General features: G+C 39.8%; 1 protein-coding gene across 6 annotated transcripts in view; it reads left to right on the top strand.

Moving 5' to 3' along the window:
- The first annotated feature begins 2,127 nt into the window (after window positions 1–2,127).
- Window positions 2,128–14,381, top strand: part of COMMD10 (COMM domain containing 10) — a 191,499-nt gene continuing 179,245 nt past the window's right edge. For 3 of the 6 annotated variants that reach the window (XM_055550803.1, XM_055550792.1, XM_055550797.1), the window contains exons 1-4: window positions 2,128–2,282; window positions 3,985–4,075; window positions 12,089–12,199; window positions 13,690–13,845. In XM_055550803.1, the coding sequence (XP_055406778.1) occupies window positions 2,242–2,282; window positions 3,985–4,075; window positions 12,089–12,199; window positions 13,690–13,845 (399 nt within the window). In that variant the 5' untranslated portion in view covers window positions 2,128–2,241. Of the gene's footprint in view, window positions 2,283–2,731; window positions 2,754–3,984; window positions 4,076–12,088; window positions 12,200–13,689; window positions 13,846–14,381 lie in introns of those variants that run through there. The other 3 variants (XM_055550795.1, XM_055550809.1, XM_055550793.1) reach the window with 2 other exon arrangements.

Raw genomic sequence — 14,381 nt, 5'->3', positions numbered from 1 at the left:
TTTCTTGGTCACCTTTTCCTGGTCTCTTTGACCATTTCGTAATTGCTTGGGGAATTAGAACTACTAACCTAATCTGTCAGATCATAGACTTTCAAGGGACTTGTGATCCATGTTGTTACTCTGTACTTTTACTTAGACTCCATGTATGGAAGTGCCTAGCCTTCCTAGAAGCCAAAAGTTACAAGAGCACTTCTGGGAGCGAGGTGGAGCTCTAGCTCCAGGAACTTCTCTCTGGGTAGAGGTCACTCTCTTGGCTGCCTGCCTCAAGGGCCAGTGACCTGAAAGTGAGACTTTTTCACAGCTGTGCCTCCGATCTATGTGGATAAAAGCCCTGCTGGCGACCACGAGGTTTTTGAGGACACAGATCGGGAATTGCAGAATCTGGTCAGATTGGAAGTGCAAGGGGTTTCTTCCTTTGGTAGCACTAGCTCTTAGTGGGCCAGAGGAGGCTCTCTGGTGGCTTTTGTCTCAACTCCTTAGATATTCTTTCTGTAGAATCTGTGGAAATGAATTGGAAGGATTGGCCCTAATAGCTTGAGGACAAAAATCACTTTTTCTTCGCTGGCCAACCCTTTTGCTCTCACATACAGTGATGTGGCAACACTCAGAGGAGATATCCTGGTTGTTGTTCACTTCTTTATGACTCACTGCTTCTACTATGGTCAGGACTGTACTCAGGAATGCACACAGGCACATGTAAGATGGAAGCTTCCCCCAGTAGTCCCTTGGAAAATATTCTGGGAAAGCTACTCTGCTCTACCCCAGGTGACATTAGAACAAAAGGGCATATCAAACAAAGGTCTTGGTGGTAAGGAACTAAATCAATTTGGCATGCCATCAGGTCTACCCTTGGTGCATCTCCACCACACCTCAACCGGGAGGGATGAGTAAGGCACCTGCGTTGGTAAGCAACAGACTAAGTCCAACAAGGGAAGGAAATCTTCAGTGGAAAGTCTGTCCACACCCCCATCTAGACCAGGAAGGGATGCCTCTGGTGGAAAGAAGCCACGGCTTGTGGATGCCGCTTTTTTCTCTCTTACAGATTGGAGCTAGCAGTTCCAGAACCACTTCTTTAAAATTTATTTTAAAAAACTGGGACAAATTTGATGCCCAGAGTTTAAAAACACACATCTGATCTTCTTCTGTGATACTGAATGGGCACAGTATTCTTTGGAAGATGGGGAACGTTGATCTGTTGAAGGGTTTCAACTATAATACTGTTTTACAATTAGATCGGTTCTGTAAAAAGCAAGAGAAATGGGTAGAAGTGACATATATGTTTCTCTTTATCTCTCTGTGAGACATGCCAGGCTTATGTCCTAAGAGTACAGATTTGGGTGTGAAACCTTCAGCACCCTCCTCTTCTCTTACTTTGCCCCTGGATCTGGGGCTTGCAATTGAACAGGCTGAGAGTCAGGACACCTTTCCAGGAAGGGTTGCCTCAGTCTTGGTAGAAATTCAAACAGTACCAATTCTGGTCAAACTATCTAAAAGATCCAACAAGTACATAGAAGCCTTTACAGGACTAACTTTATGAGCTTACTTGGAGGTGAATGTCTTGGGACAGATGCTGACTCCTGACTCAAGAGCTTGAGTTTTGGCGGAAGCTACTGCTTTTGGAGATAAATGGCTTGAATGTGAGACAAGGGGAAACAGGGAACATGAAATAGCCCTCCTCCCTCAGTTCATTTCAGTCGCTCAGTCATGTCCAACTCTTTGTGACCCCATGTTCCACCGCTTGCCCAGCTGCAGCGCAGGCCAGACACTGCAGGCGGTGCTTAAACTTTTCCTCCCCCACCAAAAAAATTTATTTGTATATGTTCAGTTCAGTCGCTCAGTCGTGTCCGACTCTTTGCGACCCCATGAACTGCAGCACGCCAGGCCTCCCTGTCCATCACCAACTCCTGCAGTACGCACTCCTAAATATATGTTTACACACATTATCTACATCAATACCTAAAAATATTCACACTCCATATCCAGGTATGTGTATATATAAAATAGGTAAATATATATCTACAAGTAAATTAATATGTGTACAGCCTTAACTCGGAACTGCGAGAGTGGCGCGGAGTACGACTGCTGAGAACACCCCTTCGCCCCTCCAGGACTGCAGGAGCGGAGCGGAGCGGCGCGGCCCGGGCGAGGCTTGGCCCTTCCGGCTTGCCGTCCGCCGCCGCCTCCGCCATTGGTTGGGCTCCAGGCATCTGACACGGGCGGCGGGGCCAGGGAGCTTCAAGGATGGCGGCGTCCGCGGCGCTGATCTTGCGGGAGAGCCCCAGGTAGCCCCGGCTGGGCGCGGGGGGACAGCTGTCACCGGGGTGGCGCGGGCAGGGCCGGCCGGAGGATGCTGCTGCTGTCGGTCGTCGGCGCGCCGGGCCGGCGGAGTAGCTGTGCGGGCCCCGCGGCAATGCGGGACCCTGGGCGTCTCCGCCTGCACCGTGGTTCACTTGCGTGGGCTTACAATCCGTCCGACAGCTGAAGTCAGTGCGTCAGTGTCTGGTCACTGTCACTGTTCCCCGAGGCTGGTATCACTGGTACCCAAGCCATCCTGGAGTAGTTCTGAAATCACGTGAAGAGGTGTTCCCTTTCCTTTTTCAATACTTTTCAGACTTTCTGAATACGAGAAAGACTCCCATTGGTCCTGAGTGGTCATTAATACTTAACACGTGTTAATACACCTTTTCAATCAAGATCGAATAGGCCCCAGGCCAGGAGTTTTTTGGCTGGTAACAGCATTTGACCAGAATTTGGTAACATTGCTTTTGTTTCCCCTTTATTTACCTTTTGTTCATTTATATATTTAGTTCATATCTATTCATGGTAGGTAATGTCGGTGGTCTATAGTGGTGATATAAAGTTCTGTTTTAAAATTAGGCAAAAATGATTCCGTGTAATGAAAGATAAATAATAATGCATGTGGTGTGTGGATGCAGAAAAGTGCAGAAGTATCACTGAATCTGGAGAATAACTTCTTTGTGCATAGTGTTAGTTGTTCAGTCGTGTCCGACTCTTTGCACCCCATGGATTGTAGCCCACCAGCCTCCTCTGTCCATGGAATTCTCCAGGCAGTAATACTGGAGTAGGTTGCCATTCCTTTCTCTTGGGATCTTCCCAACCCAGGGATTGAACCTGGGTCTCCTGCATTGCTGGCAGATTCTTTACGGTCTGAGCCAGCAGGGAAGCCCATCTTGTGACGGGACAAGACTTTTTGAAGAGAGTTGTCATTTTGAAGTTTTTCCTTCTTTGATTGCGTTCTGACAGCCAATTCCTTTTCTCACACCAGTGTCACACCACATCAGTAAACCATATCCAGTGTGGTGCAGTAGAATTGTTCTTATTACATAATTTAAAGTTGATTACAGTTTAAGCATTCCCTGGAGAAGGAAATGGCAACCCACTCCAGTATTCTTGCCTGGAGAATCCCATGGATGGAGGAGCCTGATGGGCTACAGTTCATGGGGTTGCCAAGAGTCGGACACGACTGAGCAACTTAACGAACAGTTTAAGCAGGGTTTTAAAACAACTGTGCACTTAGTGACCCCGAATTATATTGTATGTTAATGTTTGTTTTTTAATTCCCTTGTCTGCAAAACATCAGTCTTTTTATCTGTTTTTGGTGTAACTGCCACTTCCCTCCCCCTACTCTTCTCAGAGTTCTGTTTTGAGTTACATGGATACATAAACTCCCACTCCTAAACTGATATTGTTCCCCCCAGAGTGCAGGTTTTCCCAAGTAGTGTGCCTGGCCCAGAAGAAAGAGAGAATTTGCCAAATAGACCTTTTCAACAGAGATACTTATGGGGTATCTTTTGGAAATGTCCTGTCTTCTTCGCTGGCCATCATCTGTTTTTATTTCACTCAGACTTAGCTTAATAGCAATCAGTTGTTGAAATGAAAATTTACAGTCAGCTGTACTTAGAGCAATGACAGTACCACTTGAGGAAAACATATTTTAAAACTTTGTTTTATGAATTTCTTTAGCATGAAAAAAGCAGTGTCCCTGATAAATGAAATAGATATAGGAAGATTTCCACGACTGCTCACCCGAATTCTTCAAAAACTTCACCTGAAGGTTTGTATGTTTGCAATATTATCGCTTATAATTTGTTCTTATGATTCTACTGCAAATCCAGGTTTCCACTTGAATAACTTTTTGCATGGTGTTTTTCTCCAGAAATACTGGAGAACACTGAGTCTCCAGAAAATTTGATGAATATCCTATGGTCAAAAGTTTGGGAAGTTCTGTTTTCATTCAAAACAATTTTTTTTTAATATTATGGAACTTATCAGAGTATATTTTATGGTAGCATTAATAGTAAATATTTAAGGGTGACTATTGTGTGCAGAATTTTCCATATGTATTTTTTTCCCATATGTATTTGACCATGGAATTGTTTTATCATGGTATTTATTTTGGGATTAAGACTCTGGAACATGCTTTGGGAAAATTCTGATATCACGATTTCATTCTTCCTCTTAAAAATAATTCTGTAGTCTTGCTGTCAACCAGTATATAATCTTTCTCTTCCACTTTTATTTCAAGGATGTGGTTATCTTGAAAATATTGATGATTAGTAATTCACTACTTGGTCACCAATCTTAGTTAACTTCTTTATCAGTTTCTAGAAGAATTATGAAAATCAGACATAAATACTTGATTCATTACAAGAAACTAATCCAAATGAATCTTTGAAATATAACTATTCATTCAGAGAGATAAAACCTGTAGCCTCTGGAGTTTGGTGTATTTGGAACATCACAATGAAACTTATACCTACTTATACCCAAGTTTATTGGCAATGGAGAAGAAAAAAGTTAAAGACTATTGATATGTCCTTTTTTTAAATTAAAATATAGTTAATCTACAATGTTATATTTCAAGTGTAAGGCAAAGATATTGATATATATATGTATTGTTTTTCAGATTCTTTTTTATTATAGGTTATCATAAGATGTTGAGTATAGTTCTTTGTGCTATGCAGTAGGTCCTTGTTTATCTATTTTATATATAGTAGTGTGTGTATGTTAATCCCCAAATCCTAATTTATCTCCCTCCACATCCCCATTTGGTAACTGTAAGTTTTTTTTTTCTGTGTCTTGGTATATTTTTCCTTAAAACTGTTTCAAAAACATAGGGCTTCCCTGTAGCTCAAATGGTAAAGAATCTGCCTGCAATGCAGGAGACCAGGGTTCGATCCCTGGGTCAGGAAGATCCTCTGGAGAGGGTTATGGCAATCTACTCCAGTGTTCTTGCCTGGAGAATCCTGTGGCCAGAGGAGACTGGTGGGCTAGTCTGTGCGGTCGCAGAGTTGGACACGACTGAGCAACTAACACACAGTGTAATCCAGTATACTTTGTTTACAAAAGTCTGGAATGGGTGCCATACATTTCAGAAATGTTTTAAAACTTAAAGTTATTTGATAGATTGACTCGTGGGTACCACTGTATTTCCGCATTATGATAGAGAGGTCTTGTTATATTAACATAAAGGACAATCACAGGTATAAACCCCAGCATATAGAAATGCGTGAGGATTTTTGTTGTTGTTACAATGTGTTTAGGGTGCTGCTGGCATTTAATGCCCTGGGACGTTAAACGTGTTAATAATGTGAAGCACAGTCCTGAACAAAGAATTCACCCCATCTCTGAACAAAAAAAGAAAAAGGGTAGCTTATCTCTGAAAATGCATTTATTTTGTACTTAGTATAAGCTGGAGGACTTCTTACAACTTAAGTTTATCAGGTTAAAATTATATATGTACACTTTAAATTATGGCGTATGCAGACTACTAGTACCGTATGTTCTTCCTCGGTGGTGGTGTGTGTGTATCCTGTGTATGAAAGTCAGAGCTTGAATTTTGGACCAAAGGCTTCTCCTCTCTCTAAAGCCATGCTCTGAGTTGAAAATGAAAGTGAAAGTCGCTCAGTCGCGTCTCACTCTTTGCGACCCCATGGAATTCTCCAGGTCAGAATACTGGAGTGGGTAGCCCTCCCTTCTCCAGGAGATCTTCCCAACCCAGGGATCGAACCCAGGTCTCCCTCATTGCAGGCGAATTTTTTACCAGCTGAGCCACCAGGGAAGCAATTGCCTTTATAATTATTTCGATAATATTCTGCCTTCATAGAGTAGAAATTCTCTATAACCTTCTGAGGAATATGACCTGATTTTAACTATGTGTGGAACTGAGATTAGTTCACTCATCATGCATGTTAAGAAAATGAATTCTTCAAAAAAAAAAGAAAAAGAAATGTTGAAAGCATGGATTTTTTGATTTGCTCTTTTTGTGCCTTTGAAGTTCAAAATAGAGTGCTTAAATTGTTTTAATAACATTTATGTTTTAATAACATAAACTATTTCACAGTTTATGAATGTTTGTTTTAAGACATCTAAACAGTGTGGATGAACTGAAATGCCCCCTTGGTTAACTCTTGCTTCTTTCTCCACCTTAGTTCTTTCCTGTGTTAGTTATCTATTGCTGAATTGCAAATTTCCCCCAAATTTAGCAGCTTAAAACACAATAATCATTTATTGTCTCTCACACTTCCTCTAAGTAAAGAATTTAGCAGTGGCTTGGCCGGGCGTTTCTGACTTGGGGTTCTCATGAAATTGCTCCCAGCTTCTGGTGGAGGCAGTTGTTACCTGAAGTGTCGACTGGGCTTGGAGGATTTCCTTCTAATATGGCTAGCTGGCGGCAGCTGTGGTTGCTTGTCACGTGGGCCTTTGTTCCTGGCATGGGTGGAGGTTGGCTTCTTCTAGAATGAGTGGTCCAGGAGAGGATGGTGCTGTCCTTTTTATGACCTAACCTTGAATATCACATAACTTCATTTTTACTTTATTCTTCTTCTTAAAAGTCAGTCAGTCAGTCTGACTCATTCAAGGAAGAGAAACTTAAGAGGAACTCCCATCTTTTGAATGGAGGTGAGCTAAAGAATCTGCAGACGTGAGAAAACCATCACACCTCCCTCGAAGATGTCTTTGTTGTCAATTTGATTTTTATCTTTCCAGGTCTTTTTTCAAGTATTAATAAATACAGATGTGCCCATCTATGTGTATGCATATACACATAGAACTGCTTGGTTTGTAAATAAATGTTTTCATAAGTGTCATTGTACTGTGTGTATTGCCCTGCCGTTTACCTTTTCCACTTATCACTTTTACCAGAAATCTTTCCTTGTCAGTCCATATAGTGCTTATTCTTTTTAAGTATTGGTTTTCCTTTTTACCTGTATATATATATGTTTATGTGTGCTGTGCTTGGTCGCTCAGTTGTGTTCGACTCTTTGCAACCCCACCAACTGTAGCCCAGCAGGCTCCTCTGTTCATGGGATTCTCCAGGCAAGAATACTGGAGTGGGTTGCCATTCCCTTCTCCAGAGGATCTTCCCAACCCAGGGATCAAACCCAGGTCTCTCGCATTGCAAGCAGATTCTCTACCGTATGAGCTACAGGGAAGTTCTATGTTCTGTGTTTATGGCGTATGCTTTTTACATATATAGAAAATTAACATCCATTTTCCATTAATAATTTAAGTTTTTTGAATCAGTTCTAATGAGGTGGATGAAACTGGAGCCTATTATACAGAGTGAAGTAAGCCAGAAAGAAAAACACCAATACAGTATACTAATGCATATATGTGGAATTTAGAAAGATGGTAACAATAACCCTGTATATGAGACAGCAAAAGAGACACTGATGTATAGAACAGTCTTTTGGACTCTGTGGGAGAGGGAGAGGGTGGGATGATTTGGGTGAATGGCATTGAAATATGTATAATATCATATATGAAACGGGTCGCCAGTCCAGGTTCGATGCATGATACTGGATGCTTGGGGCTGGTGCACTGGGATGACCCAGAGGGATGGTATGGGGAGGGAGGAGGGAGGAGGGTTCGGGATGGGGAACACATGTATACCTGTGGCGGATTCACTTCGATATATGGCAAAACCAATACAATATTGTAAAGTTAAAAAATAAAATTAAAAAAAAAAGGAAAAGAAATAAAAGTATATATGGCATGAAAAAAAAATTTAATTTTTTTGGACCCTTGATCTCTGATTTTATAAACCTGGGCCTTAAATTTTTCTCCCATTGAGAGCATAAAAATGAATATATCTCTCTAACTTTTTCAGTGCCCAGATATGTGTGGGTTACTTTTGGTATAGAGGAAGAAGTTAACCTGCTGCTGTTTGGAAGCAAATACCATGACTTACATTTAATTTTTATCTGCCCAGGGTTGTTGTTAGATCAAGATGTTGAATATGTGTTTGGAACTTTGTTTTGTAGCTGTATTCTGCATTTGTTGTTCTGTTCACGTATTTTAAGCTCCATCTTATTTTAAGGGTGCATATCTCATGTACTAGTGGTTGAGGGGAGATAAATGTTCCCTTGTTCTCCTTAATTCCAAACCACTTTATTAATATAATGCTCCTGGAGATCTTGAGACTGTCCCTTTTTTTGCTCTCTTTTTAAAAAATCTGCCTTTCTTGTACATATTGAGGGCACTGAAGTTTATTTTTCTGTGTGCCCAGTCACTGTCTTTATTTTGTCAAAAACACCTCATTTGGTGTATGTTAAAAGGAATCAGTTTGACACACTTGGAAGTTAGATTGTACATATCCACTGAATTTAATGCAACATGTGGTTCAGTGATTATATGCGAGTAATACTGTTATTCTGTTCCTTATATTGATAAAACTCTGGTACTGTAGGTCATTATTTCAAGAAGGTATGTGGTAGTCACAGAAACTCTGGAACTTTAAAATCAAAACATTGGTCTTGAGGTAAGTGACTGACATTTTAGCCAAATTGGGTTCATGCTTTTCTTAGTCAGAAAATAGGTAGAAGAGACTGGAGTTCCGGTGACTGACCTCCCCAAACCAAAAATGTGACAGTTCAGAGCTGCACTTCTAAGAGTTCTAAGCTTCACCTCATTGTTGCTTCACTACAAGAATGCAGTTGTAAAATTGTATCTCATCCTAAGCCATCAAGGCAGGGACTCATGATACTTCTGAAACTTCTCCATGAAGCTGTTGGGGAGAGGCAGCAACTAGGAAAGTTGTTTTTGGTATGTGGGGATAAAGTATTTTTATTTGAAAGCAGTTCTAATAGTGTACATTTTTCATGTGTGAAAAACCAGTCTTTGGATCAAGGAGATGATTTTGGAAATGGAAGAAAGACTAGCCATGAGGTTGTACTCAGATGCCTCACTTCTGTTTTTCACATATTGCTTATGAAAGTAATGTGTGTAATGTGTAAGTTTTGGAAAATATTAAAATTATCAAAAAGATTTCTTGATTTATATGTACTCTTGTAGTAACCCATACTTTTGCAGAACTCATTAAAATGGAGATTAGTGGAATAGTTGTTTGTAAGGTCTTTCTAACTAGAGCATAGTACACCTGAGGACACGAACCATCTGTGTAGTGCATAGAAAATACTCAGTAAATGTGTTTTGTTGTTCAGTTGCTAAGTCATGTCCAGCTATGCGACCCCATGGACTTTGGCACGCCAGGCTTCCCTGTCCTGATTGATTGTTTTACTTGTTTGTATTTCTGCAGTAACAGTTGTGATTTCTCTCTTTGATTTCTTATGTTGTTTATTTGGGTCTTCTCTCTGTTCTTGATGAGCCTGGCCAGAGGTTTGTAAATCTTGTTTACCCTTTCAAAGAACCAACTCTTGGTTTTATTGATTTTTTTTTCTATTAAAAAAAATTCTTATTCTGTCTGATCTTTATTAGCTCCTTCCTTCTGCTGACTTTGCATTTTGTTCTTCTTTTTCTAATTCTTTTAGGTGGTGGGTTACATTGTTTATTTGAAAGTTTTATTGTTTCTTAAGAAGGCCTGTATCACTGTGAACTTCTATCTAAGAACTGCTTTTGCTGCATCCCTTAATCCACTGACTTAACAAAATAATACTAAGGCTCAAACTAGTTGCCACCTCTCTATCTGATGGGAATCTTGGTGCTAGGTAACGGAGGATGTAGATAAAGGTTCTTAAGGTTAACAGATTTTATCTCTTTAATCCTGCCTCTTATAAATGCTGACAGGGGCTTAATGCTGGGTAAGGTCATATATTGGGAGAGGTTTTGGGGTGTGTTCAGGGGAGGAAAGAAAGAGCTAACAAGGGAAAGGAACTCCCAGGTATTTTCTATCTTAAAATGCTATTCGCTTAAATGAAGATTTTGCTTGGGCTCTTAGAAAAGTTGCTGGGACCCATTATAATTGGTTAGTATTAGTACAGAGAAGGTGCTCTCCCCCACAATGTTTTATTTATTTTTTTAAAGATTTTATTTTATATTGGAGTATAGTTGATTTATAGTGTTACAAGTGAATGATGAAGGTGAAAGAGAAGAGTGAAAAAGCTGGCTTAAAACTCAGCATTCAAAAAACTGAGATCATGGCATCCAGTCCCATCACTTCACGGCAAATAGATGGGGAAAAAATGAGAATAGTGACAGACTTTATTTTCTTGGGCTCCAAAATCACTGCAGATGGTGACTGCAGCCATGAAATTGAAAGACTGTTGCTCCTTGGAAGAAAAGCTATGACCAACTTAGATAGGATATTAAAAAGCAGAGTCATCACTTTGCTGACAAAAGTCCATCTCAGTTCAGTTCAGTTCAGTTCAGTTGCTCAGTCGTGTCCGACTCTTTGCGACCCCATGAATCACAGTACGCCAGGCCTCCCTGTCCATCACCAACTCCCGGAGTTCACTCAAACTCAATGTCCATCGAGTCGGTGATGTCATCCAGCCATCTCATCCTCTGTCGTCCCCTTCTCCTCCTGCCCCTAATCCCTCCAAGCATCAGGGTCTTTTCCAATGAGTCAGCTCTTCGCATGAGGTGGCCAAAGCACTGGAGTTTCAGCTTCAACATCAGTCCTTCCAATGAACACCCAGGACTGATCTCCTTTAGAATGGGCTGGTTGGATCTCCTTGCAGTCCAAGGGTCTCTCAGGAGTCTTCTCCAACACCACAGTTCAAAAGCATCAATTCTTTGGTGCTCAGCTTTCTTCACAGTCCAACTCTCACATCCATACATGACCACTGGAAAAACCATAGCCTTGACTAGACGGACCTTTGTTGGCAAAGTAATGTCTCTGCTTTTGAATATGCTATCTAGGTTGGTCATAACTTTCCTTCCAAGGAGTAAGCGTCTTTTAATTTCATGGCTGCAGTCACCATCTGCAGTGATTTGGAGCCCCCCAAAATAAAGTCTGACACTATTTCCACTGTTCCCTCATCTATTTCCCATGAAGTGATGGGAGTTCATCTAGTCAAAGCTATAGTTTTTCCAGTAGTCCAGTAGTCATGTACGGATGTGAGAGTTGGACCATAAAGAAGGCTGAGCGCTGAAGAGTTGATGCTTTTGAAGTGTGGTGCTGGAGAAGACTCTTGAGAGTCCTTTGGATAGCAAGGCGATCAAAGCAGTCAATCCTAAAGGAAATCAGTCCTGAATATTGATTGGAAGGACTGATGCTGAAGCTGAAACTCCAATACTTTGGCTACCTGATATGAAGAGCTGACTCATTGGGGAAGACCCTGATGCTGGGAAAGACTGAAGGCAGGAGGAGAAGGGGGTGATGGAGGATGAGATGGTTGGATGGCATCATTGACTCATTGGACGTGAGTTTGGGCAAACTCCGGGAAATGGTGAAGGTCAGAGAAGCCTGGCATGCTGCAGTCCATGTGGTGGCAGAGTTGGACATGACTTAGCCAAGCCTGGCATGCTGCAGTCCATGTGGTGGCAGAGTTGGACATGACTTAGCCACTGAAGAACATTTTAGGGCTTTACTTTGTAGTATTGTGTTTTCTAAATGTCTATTTTTCATGTTATTATTTTCCACCTCCTATACATCATAGAACTTAAGATTTTTTTAAACAAATGAAATTTGTTTGGCAAGATCCAAATAACGAACTGTTCTGTGATTTTAAGATATTGAAATTTACAGACACATCAGTTTATTTCAATGGTGGATTTACTTTTTTCTTTCAAGTTCTCATTTTCATATGAATAAATGAATTGGCTGTTGAGTATCTGCATTTTGAATACCTGAATGTATGCTAATAGGTTGCTTTTTGTGTTGTAGGCTGAAAGTAGTTTCAGTGAAGAAGAGGAAGAAAAACTTCAAGTTGCATTTTCTCTAGAGAAGCAAGATCTTCACCTAGTTCTTGAAACAATATCATTCATTTTAGAACAGGTATTTTTATTGCCCCCAAAGGCCTAACCATGATTTTTATTTACTACATGTTTGCATTGCTGTGACATCTATAGCATTTTAGCTTATTTTTCTAAAGTGTACAGGTAAAAGCTGTGAATCTGTTTTATCAAAAATTTTGATGTGGTAAAAAAGTATTTGAACGTGTGTTTTTTTCTCATGGGATTGCATTCTACAACACAGTCTTAGTGTTGAATAGCATGAGTAAAGTATTAATATTTGACATTGTAAATCAAGACTTCACTGACCTGAGAGAGTTGAAAAAGATTTAAATTTATTGTTACTTGGTATAGTAATTTGCAAAAATGCACACATTTTATTTAAGAAATTTAATAATTGATTCTGAGAATTTATTTGACTAGGATGATAAATAAAACATTTAGAAAAGAAATAGTTGTCAAAGGACGTTTTGTTATATAGTATTTCTTCCTACTGAGCTGCCCTTCTGCATCCCTTCTTTACATCTAAATTCAGTTCATTGTTTAAGTTCCCTTCAGATCACATCTCCTCCCACTGCAGCCTGGACCCCTTATCCTCGCAGTCCTCCTGTTATTTTGATTCCTTTTATGCTTGGCTCATCATGGTTGAGCCCATTGTTAGTCTTTTCATGAGTTCATGTATGTCAGTTACATCTCCTTCACTAGGTTTTGAATTTGTAGGGGGCTAGGATCACGTTTTTGGTGCATTGTAGCACATTGCTAGGCTAAATCTATTAAGAATCTAAAAGTAGATTCTTAATAAATTCCTGTTGCTTGATTAAGTAGAAGAATACTTGTGAAATAAAAATTTAAACAGTACTGCAGCTTTGGGGCATTCTAGTGAACAGATACAGTTGAGGACAAAATGCTAGGCTCTACTACATGCAGACTTACACAGATTACAGATCATAAAGATGACTATGTTCTTGTCCTCAGTGGACCTTCCGTAGAAGAAAAGGATAACCAGACAGGACAGAGCAGCATGGGGTTTATGAGAAAATTGTTTCATCATAATGTAAAAAATAGAACAGGTATTACTGTGAAAAAAGTTTTCAATTTTTTATTATGTATTTACCTAGGAAATTGGTAGATGAAGATGGTTTTGAGAAAGTGTTTCTTGGAAAAATTGTGTTGGTTGGGAAACAAAACCACTGTGTACTTATTTGAAATAATTAAGTGAAATAAGGAAATTAAATTTTAACTAGGATACCATTTACATAACTGGAGCAAAGAAGGTTTTCTGATAAGTAGATTTAGTATTACTTAAACCACAGGCAAAAATGAAGTTTAGCATGACTAATTTGGGCCCTTTAATTCTGAATTTTCCACCCTTGGTTGTGTATATTGTTATTTGTAAAATATTAAAAAATTTATGCAATAGAAATATAAAATTTTTAAAAATTTAAATCATTTGAAGTAATGTTGTATTTAATTATAGCTCAAGATCTCTGTGTGAACATTAGGGATATATGTAGCTTTTTTCCTCCTTACCAGGCAGTGTATCACAACGTGAAGCCGGCCGCTTTGCAGCAGCAGTTAGAGAGCATTCATCTTAGACAAGACAAAGCAGAAGCTTTTGCCAGTGCATGGTCTTCTATGGGTCAAGAAACAATTGAAAAATTCAGGCAGAGGATTCTTGCTCCCCACAAGGTACAGAGTATATTATTCAAAGGATATTTTAAAGTAATGTATGGCATAAATTATTATACCTAAAGTTTTTAAAGTGATAATTTTTGTAAAGAGGTAAATCAGGCAATAGAAAGTATGTATATGATATTCCTGTAAAAGTGTTTCCATGCATATTTGCTACCACAATGTGATTTAATTTTAATTGCCAATTTCAAATATGCTTCTGTAACTTTAGGATAGGAATGAGACCTTTTTTCCTTCCGAGCCCTTGGTCAGAGTTGGTTATTCTGTTAACTGTGTATCTTATGTATAAGACTTATTATAATTTTTAAAAGTATTTATTTATTTATTCGACTGTACCAGGTCTTAGTTGCAGCATGCAGACTCTTAGTTGTGGGATCTAGTTCCCAGACCAGGCATCATACCAGGGCCCCCTTAGTTGAGGGCTTAGAGTCTTAGCCTCTGGACCACCAGGGAAGTCCCAGACATATTATTACTGAATCACATGCTTATTTGTTTTTGTGTGTTGGTATTAGGGCTTAGCAGAATGCCTTGTA

Source organism: Bubalus kerabau, chromosome 1, assembly GCF_029407905.1.
Source record: "Bubalus kerabau isolate K-KA32 ecotype Philippines breed swamp buffalo chromosome 1, PCC_UOA_SB_1v2, whole genome shotgun sequence".
Taxonomy (NCBI): Eukaryota; Metazoa; Chordata; class Mammalia; order Artiodactyla; family Bovidae; genus Bubalus; species Bubalus kerabau.
Note: the sequence above shows the minus strand (reverse complement) of the source record. Positions and strands in the feature narration are given on the sequence as shown.